This window comes from Drosophila kikkawai, unplaced genomic scaffold (genome assembly GCF_030179895.1).
Source record: "Drosophila kikkawai strain 14028-0561.14 unplaced genomic scaffold, DkikHiC1v2 scaffold_250, whole genome shotgun sequence".
Classification (NCBI taxonomy): Eukaryota; Metazoa; Arthropoda; class Insecta; order Diptera; family Drosophilidae; genus Drosophila; species Drosophila kikkawai.
In genome coordinates, this window is record NW_027222592.1 from 19,371 (window position 1) to 29,000 (window position 9,630).

At 40.9% G+C, this 9,630-nt stretch overlaps 1 protein-coding gene across 1 annotated transcript; it reads left to right on the plus strand.

The window, feature by feature from the left end:
* Positions 1-1,441: 1,441 nt before the first annotated feature.
* On the plus strand, positions 1,442-3,264 carry LOC138929497 (uncharacterized; the record flags this gene model as incomplete). The annotated part of the gene is made up of 2 exons (XM_070288935.1): positions 1,442-2,463; positions 2,641-3,264. Coding segments are annotated over exons 1-2 (1,646 nt in total), but the record flags the coding sequence as incomplete, so codon positions are not given.
* Positions 3,265-9,630: the final 6,366 nt, after the last annotated feature.

Genomic DNA, 9,630 nt, shown 5'->3' on the forward strand with positions numbered 1-9,630 from the left:
ATAAATAAAACAAAAGGGCTCAATTAATATACGCCGGTGTCAACATATATATTTTTGTTGTGTGCCATTTGTTTTTTTTTTTCTCCACGCAAGGTTCAGAGGCCTTCACAGATTTATCTGCCAAACTCCAAAATACTGTCCACTCTTCGTGTTCCCACTGTACCATAAGGCGAAACATCCAACACATACCCCCACACAAACCCGTTCTGATTGCCCATATGTAAATATTTTCTGCCTCAAATATATATTTTTGTACGTCGCTGCAGTTCCCGATATCGGTGTTCCACTGTGCAAATAACCATACATATATTTTTGCAGGCGTATCCAACTCCATACATATGTCATTATATTTTTCTGCCCGCCCATACAGGAATTAAATTACAATAAAACCAACAAACGAAAATAACCGAAATAAGAAACTCAAGTGCAAGTGTTTATTTCTCCAAGATCCGCACAACCGCCGCAGCAGACGTGTTGTTGTTGTGTTTTTTTGTGTTCCGCCTTGTTCTCGCTCCTGAACTCTTCGCTTATACGGTGTTTTGCCGACGGCAAAACCAAACTGCGATTTACGGTTAGTTTCGGATTCCCGCGCTGACCGCCGCATCAGCCGCGCTGGTGTTGTTGTTGTTTCGGTTTTCTGTGCCTTTATCTCTCGTAAGCGCCTCGCTTGCGCACTGCTTTGCCGACGGCATAATACAGTGAGGTTTCCACGTCATCGCCAAGGGTTTTTTTTTTTAATTCAGCCTTTTCGGCGCCGTGGTAATTACGTGTCGATAATTAAATACTTCTTATCCATTATTTCCGACACTAAAAATTAATTATTTTTTTTTCTCTTTATTACGGAATATAAGTAATAAAGAAAGTTTCCAATTCATACATACAAGCTCCACGTCCGAACCACGGAATATACATATATAAATATACAATTGGCTCCTAATATCCAGAGCCCGGGTCCTACATTCAGCACTAATTCGGCCAGCAGCAGCAATCGCTGCAATCGCTCCCCATCCATCATTTGTGTTTCGTGGCCGAACTTCTCCGCTGAGGATTTGCTCCTGTTTTCTCTTCGCTTGCCGCTGACATTTTTTTTGTCGCTGGTGCTGTGTCCACTGGCGTTACGCGAACCAGAGTTGAGTCGTCTTTCCTTCGCAATTCGTGTGTATTTCTTGGACGACAAGTAACGTTGTTAGCGACCCAGATTCTGCCGAGCGCATTAATTTGACCGTCTGTGAGTCCGAGAATGCCCACAGGTGACGACAAGAAGCTCCGTGTGCTCCCGTCAATCCGTTTGGAGAGATCCCGATCCGCATCTCCGCGCCCGTCTCCGCGCTCAACTCCTCTAAGGTCGAAGGCAGCCATTGCCATCCCAAGGGCAAAAAGCGACAATTCAGTGAACCTTTGCCCCGGTCCAGCGCCAAAGGTTACGCGATCCGTGTCCAACATGGCTCAAAAGGCGATAGATATCGCCCTCAAAAAATTCATTGCCGCAACAGACCGTGTTACCCAATTCGAGGCTAACCTGCACACTCCGGCTGCCCCTGACACGGACAGATTGCCCCCTGGCATGTGCCAAATCCATCGGGACCAAATTAGGGCCCTGTGGGAAAAGGTGGAGAAAAGCTATGAAAGCTGCTCCGACCTCCTTGCCGAAGCCGACGATCCTCCGACCATTGCATCAGAGCTAGAATCGAAGTATAGTTACTGCTATTCTGTGTTTTCGAAGTGTGTGTTTCAGCTGCAGGGCGTAATTGACAGGGCCGCCTTCCAACCCACACAGGCTTCCGCCAGTAGTCAACCACCCCCTTCTACGGGTTGTCGTCTGCCACCAGTGGACACAGAAGTCTTCACTGGGGACTATATTCGGTGGCCAACGTTTCGAGACCTTTTTACTGCGATCTACATCCAGAATTCGCGCCTCACACCGGTGGAAAAGCTGTTCCACCTGCTGTCAAAGACAAGTGGCGATGCCCATGCCATTGTGTCGAAGGCTCCTCTCACAAACGAAGGGTTCATCTCCGCATGGCAGAGCCTCACCGAACGTTTCGAAAATCGGCGGTTGCTCGTCAACAGCCAGTTGAAGATCCTATTCAACCTTCCAGCAGTCCCCCAAGAGTCAGGAGCCGCTCTGAAAGAGCTGCAAGGCACTATCCAGAGTTGCCTAACAGCCTTATCTATGTCCTCCATCCAAGTAGAAGCCTGGGATTGTCTCCTGGTATACATGGTTTCCACAAAACTTCCCAAAACCACACTGTCCATGTGGGAGCAATCCGTCCACAACAAGGCCGAAATTCCGACCTGGAACGAGCTGAACTCGTTTTTGACCGAGCGTCACCGTACTCTAGAGGCGATCGATGATATCAGGCCTAGCAGTTCTGGGCAGTTTCCCCCCCGATCGACCCCTGCAAGCGCCTCTGCGCGCCGGCTCAACTCGTATGAGGCCCGAGAGACTCCAGCCCCAAGAGGGTGCGATCTTTGCTCCAGGGAAAACCACCCTATCCGTATATGTCCGCGTTTCCTAGACATGAATGTCAATGAGCGGACAGACTTCATCCGAAGAAAGCAACTCTGCTTGAATTGTTTTTCGCGAGGGCACCAGCAACGGGACTGTACTAGTGCCCATTCCTGCTTTACGTGCCACAGCCGGCATCATACTCTGTTGCACCGCGACAACCCTGCGGCTACCGTTTCAAGACCCTCCGCTCCATCTAGTCCACGACCCGCACCCATTGTGAGAAGCGCTGCAGCCTCCGACGACCACTCTAATGTGCAAGTCTGCTTTGCGTCAGGATCAAAGGCTGTCCTGCTCGGTACGGCGATTATTGACATCTGCCATCTTGGCCGCACCTTCCAAGCGCGAGCCCTGATCGATTCAGGTTCTGAAGCGACCTTTATTACTGAGAGGCTTCTCAATATCGTAAAACTTCCATCCCAGCCAACGCAGACCCAAGTTTCCGGTCTCAACGATACAGTTGCCGCTCAAGCCACAAAGCTCTGCAAATTTTCAATTCGCGCTCCCTCCAGACCCGGGCTGCAGTTACAAACGACAGCTTATGTTCTTCCTCAACTCGCTGGAAAACTTCCCTCATATCCAGTTCCGAGAGATTTCCTAAAGCAGCTTCCTGATCTCCCCTTAGCGGATCCAGCGTTCTTCGAGAGTTCTGATATCGACGTCCTAATTGGAGCTGACATACTTCCGTCTGTGCTTCTGGGCGGCTTCAAAAATAACATCTTCGGCTCTCTCCTGGCCCAAGAGACGATCTTCGGGTGGGTTCTCACAGGCCCAGTGTCTACAACCGCTACAGGCGGCGTGTCTGTCTTCTCGACACGAATTTCCGTTTCGTCAAAAAGTTCACCGGAAAAATTCCTTGCCGCTCGCAGTGCTGCTGGCCTGGAGAGCAGACGTACCCGAGGTACGCAGTCCTACCGTTGCCGAGTCTGCAGCGGATTCCACCCGCTCCGGAAATGCCAACAGTTCCTGAAACTCTGCGCTGAGAAGAGGCTCCGTGCGGTTCTCGACCACCGCTATTGTTCTAACTGTTTGGCCCACGAACATTCCGAGGGAACCTGCCGCAGCGGTGACCGATGCAAGACGTGCAATCAGCACCACCACACTCTCCTGCATCCGCATGACCGTCCAGAGCATCCACTCCGCTCGCAGCGTCGGTCACCCCCATACTTCTAGTTCGCACATTATTGACCATTACTCATCTCCATGTCATCCCTTTTCATCCAGGTCACTTACGAGGGCTTCACTTCCACACACCGCGATCGCTCTGGAAGGCAGACGTACTCGAGGTTCTTAGTCCTACCATTGCCGAGTCTGCCAACGTTCGTCCGCTACGGACAGTTCGACGTCTTCTAGCGCACAGTGATGCGTCCTGGTCACGGCATTCGACGCCTCCACCTTGTTCAGCAAGCTCCTTGCGACAAGCTCCCGCCTCTCCATGGCAATCATCCGCCTCTCCATGGCAATCATCCGCCTCTCCATGGTACTCGTCCTTCGCCCCACTCGTCGCTCCGGCATCAGCGTCCTACGGTGCGATCTGATGCGACTTCACGCTCCTCCACACCATAGTGCTGCACGGGTTTATTGCAACCCGAGTGATTGCAAGGGGGGGGAGAATGTTCACGCCAGGAGGCCCCCTGTTCCCCCTCTGCCCACCGAGCGTCCAAAAGCTCAAGCGCTTCCAGCTTAGCAACGCTCACCCGCTCTCCGCTCCTCGGTATTCCCGATCGCACGCTCCCGTGTTCCCGATCGTCGCTCGCCTCTAGGGACGGCTACGCCGCTCTAATTCACGGTTCTCCCGCTCTTCCGCTCTCGCGCCGTTAAGCTGGGCTTCTCGGCCGGCAGCGGGCCCTTAGGCTAAGCTAAGTTTAGTACCGAATCGACTGCGAAAATATATGTATGCTACGGGCACTCCGCCGATGTCATTTTTCGACCCCCGAATTTTCTGCGTTTTTGTACTTCGTGGGAGAAACTTTTATTGATCCTTTTGCGGAGGATTTACCAGCCACCCCACTCCTAAACATGCTCGAAGGACCATATGTTTAGGAGTGGGGTGGCTGGTAAAATCCTCCGCAAAAGGATTAGTAGAAAAATCCGTCCCACGAAGAAGAAAAAACGCAGCAAAAAAATCCAGAAATTAGGGGGTCGAAAAATGACATCGGCGGAGTGCCCTTTACATGCATTTATTGACAGTCGTATTGGAACTAAAACTTGAGCTTAGCCTAAGGCCCGCTGTCGACCGAGAAGCCCAGCTTAACGGCGCGAGAGCGGGAGAGCGGGAGAACCGGGAATTGGAGCGGCGCAGCCGTCCCTAGAAGCGAGCGACGATCGGGAACACGGGAGCGTGCGATCGGGAATACCGAGGAGCGGAGAGCGGGCGAGCGTTGCTAAGCTGGGAGCGCTTGAGCTTTTGGACGCTCGGTGGGCAGAGGGGAAGCAGGGGCCTCCTGGCGTAAACAAATACAAATTCTGAAGTGGATACATGAATTATTAGCTGAGTTGTGAACTTTTTGTTTACAAATTTACAATTGATATGTATTAGCCATGTAAAAACTAATATAATTGCAAATTCTGAAGTGGATATATGCACTATTATCTGAGTTGTGAACTTTTTGTTTACAATTTTACAATTGAGCATGCAAATGTATTAGCCGTGTAAAAACTAATATAATTACAAATTCTGAAGTGGATACATGAATTATTAGCTGAGTTGTGAACTTTTTGTTTACAATTTTACAATTGAGCATGCAAATGTATTAGCCGTGTAAAAACTAATATAAATACAAATTCTGAAGTGGATACATGCATTATTAGCTGAGTTGTGAACTTTTTGTTTACAAATTTACAATTGAGTATGCAAATGTATTAGCCATGTAAAAACTAATATAATTACAAATTCTGAAGTGGATATATGCACTATTATCTGAGTTGTGAACTTTTTGTTTACAATTTTACAATTGAGCATGCAAATGTATTAGCCGTGTAAAAACTAATATAAATACAAATTCTGAAGTGGATACATGAATTATTAGTTGAGTTGTGAACTTTTTGTTTACAAATTTACAATTGAGTATGCAAATGTATTAGCCATGTAAAAACTAATATAATTACAAATTCTGAAGTGGATATATGCACTATTATCTGAGTTGTGAACTTTTTGTTTACAATTTTACAATTGAGTATGCAAATGTATTAGCCGTGTAAAAACTAATATAAATACAAATTCTGAAGTGGATAAAGGCATTATTAGCTGAGCTGTGAAAGTTTTGTTTACAAATTTACAATTGAGCATGCAAATGTATTAGCCGTTTAAAAACTAATATAAATACAAATTCTGGCATTATTAGCTGAGTTGTGACCTTTTTGTTTACAAATTTACAATTGAGTATGCAAATGAATTAGCCCTGTAAAAACTAATATAAATACAAATTCTGAAGTGGATATATGCACTATTATCTGAGTTGTGAACTTTTTGTTTACAATTTTACAATTGAGCATGCAAATGTATTAGCCGTGTAAAAACTAATATAAATACAAATTCTGAAGTGGATACATGAATTATTAGCTGAGTTGTGAACTTTTTGTTTACAAATTTACAATTGAGTATGCAAATGTATTAGCCATGTAAAAACTAATATAATTACAAATTCTGAAGTGGATATATGCACTATTATCTGAGTTGTGAACTTTTTGTTTACAAATTTACAATTGAGCATGCAAATGTATTAGCCGTGTAAAAACTAATATAAATACAAATTCTGAAGTGGATACATGAATTATTAGCTGAGTTGTGAACTTTTTGTTTACAATTTTACAATTGAGTATGCAAATGTATTAGCCATGTAAAAACTAATATAATTACAAATTCTGAAGTGGATACATGAATTATTAGCTGAGTTGTGAACTTTTTGTTTACAAATTTACAATTGAGTATGCAAATGTATTAGCCATGTAAAAACTAATATAATTACAAATTCTGAAGTGGATATATGCACTATTATCTGAGTTGTGAACTTTTTGTTTACAAATTTACAATTGAGTATGCAAATGTATAAGCCGTGTAAAAACTAATATAAGTACAAATTCTGCCGTGGATACATGCATTATTAGCTGAGTTGTTAACTTTTTGCTTACAAATTTACAATTGAGTATGCAAATGTATTAGCCTTGTAAAAACTAATATAATTACAAATTCTGAAGTGGATTCAGGCATTATTAGCTGAGTTGTGAAATTTTTGTTTACAAATTTATACCTGAGTATGCAAATGTATTAACATTGTAAAAACTAATATAAATACAAATTCTGAAGTGGATACATGCATTATTAGCTGAGTTGTGAACTTTCTGTTTACAATTTTACAATTGAGTATGCAAATGTATTAGCCATGTAAAAACTAATATAATTACAAATTCTGAAGTGGATATATGCACTATTATCTGAGTTGTGAACTTTTTGTTTACAATTTTACAATTGAGCATGCAAATGTATTAGCCGTGTAAAAACTAATATAAATACAAATTCTGAAGTGGATACATGAATTATTAGCTGAGTTGTGAACTTTTTGTTTACAAATTTACAATTGAGTATGCAAATGTATTAGCCATGTAAAAACTAATATAATTACAAATTCTAAAGTGGATATATGCACTATTATCTGAGTTGTGAACTTTTTGTTTACAAATTTACAATTGAGCATGCAAATGTATTAGCCGTGTAAAAACTAATATAAATACAAATTCTGAAGTGGATACATGAATTATTAGCTGAGTTGTGAACTTTTTGTTTACAATTTTACAATTGAGTATGCAAATGTATTAGCCATGTAAAAACTAATATAAATACAAATTCTGAAGTGGATACATGCATTATTAGCTGAGTTGTGAACTTTTTGTTTACAATTTTACAATTGAGTATGCAAATGTATTAGCCATGTAAAAACTAATATAATTACAAATTCTGAAGTGGGTATATGCACTATTATCTGAGTTGTGAACTTTTTGTTTACAATTTTACAATTGAGCATGCAAATGTATTAGCCGTGTAAAAACTAATATGAATATAAATTCTGAAGTGGATACATGAATTATTAGCTGAGTTGTGAACTTTTTGTTTACAAATTTACAATTGAGTATGCAAATGTATTAGCCATGTAAAAACTAATATAATTACAAATTCTGAAGTGGATATATGCACTATTATCTGAGTTGTGAACTTTTTGTTTACAATTTTACAATTGAGCATGCAAATGTATTAGCCGTGTAAAAACTAATATAAATACAAATTCTGAAGTGGCTACAGGCATTATTAGCTGAGCTGTGAAAGTTTTGTTTACAAATTTACAATTGAGCATGCAAATGTATTAGCCGTTTAAAAACTAATATAAATACAAATTCTGGCATTATTAGCTGAGTTGTGACCTTTTTGTTTACAAATTTACAATTGAGTATGCAAATGTATTAGCCCTGTAAAAACTAATATAAATACAAATTCTGAAGTGGATACAGGCATTATTAGCTGAGCTGTGAAATTTTTGTTTACAATTTTACAATTGAGCATGCAAATGTATTAGCCGTGTAAAAACTAATATAAATACAAATTCTGAAGTGGATACATGAATTATTAGCTGAGTTGTGAACTTTTTGTTTACAAATTTACAATTGAGTATGCAAATGTACTAGCCATGTAAAAACTAATATAATTACAAATTCTGAAGTGGATATATGCACTATTATCTGAGTTGTGAACTTTTTGTTTACAAATTTACAATTGAGCATGCAAATGTATTAGCCGTGTAAAAACTAATATAAATACAAATTCTGAAGTGGATACATGAATTATTAGCTGAGTTGTGAACTTTTTGTTTACAATTTTACAATTGAGTATGCAAATGTATTAGCCATGTAAAAACTAATATAATTACAAATTCTGAAGTGGATACATGAATTATTAGCTGAGTTGTGAACTTTTTGTTTACAAATTTATAAGATTATAAGAATTAGGATTGATTTTTATATAAAGGCATTTTTATACCCTTGCAGGGTATTATAATTTCAGTCTGAAGTTTGCAACGCAGTGAAGGAGACCTTTCCGACCCTATAAAGTATATATATTCTTGATCAGCATCAACAGCCGAGTCGATCTAGCCATGTCCGTCTGTCCATCTGTCCGTCTGTCTGTCTGTCCGTCTGTCCGTCTGTCCGTCTGTCTGTTTCTACGCAAACTAGTCCCTCAGTTTTAGAGCTATCTGAATGAAACTTTGCACATAGTCTTCTATATACTCTCACTGCTATATATGTCGGAACGGGCCGGATCGGACGACTATATCATATAGCTGCCATACAAATGTTCGATAAATTTTTAGAAAAAAAAATTATAACTTTGCTGCTTTTCAATATTTTTGCACCATTTTTTAAATATGGCCATTTTATATTATTTCTAAATTTTGGTAAAAATTTTTTTGAAAATCGGACGACTATATGATATAGCTGCCATAGGAACGATCGGGAAATTAATAGGAAAAAAATTATAGCTTCGTTGTTTTTCAACGTATTTTTATCTACTCTGAGATAAAGGCTTTTTTTATTGTTCTAGAATTTTGGTATACATTTCATAAAAATCGGACAAATATATCATATAGCTGCCATAGAAGCGATCGGTAAATATATAAAATATGTAAAGCTGGGAATGTAAAACTGTAACTGTCAAACTGTAAACATAATAAGTATAGGTAAACTGTAATGAAACTCTGTTTTGTGAGTGTTTTCAGCATTTAAATTTATAATATAAACATCAAAACCAATCTGCAAGGGTATACAAACTTCGGCGTGCCGAAGTTAGCTTCCTTTCTTGTTCAAAATCAGATTGCACAAATCCTAAGTCCTTTAATGCTTTATCAATTGTTTCGTTCCAAATTCTGCCGGATTGCTTAAGCCCGTAGATGGCCCTGTTGAGTTTCAATACGGCATTTGGCTTTTCTGCTTCTATGAAGTGCTCCGGTTGCTTCATGAAAATTACTTCGTTTTCGCCAAGCTTGCCGTTCAGATATGCATTTGTGACGTCCATCTGATGTAAATGCAACCCTTTCTCTGCCGCTATGGCAAAGATTAAACGGATGTTTTCATAC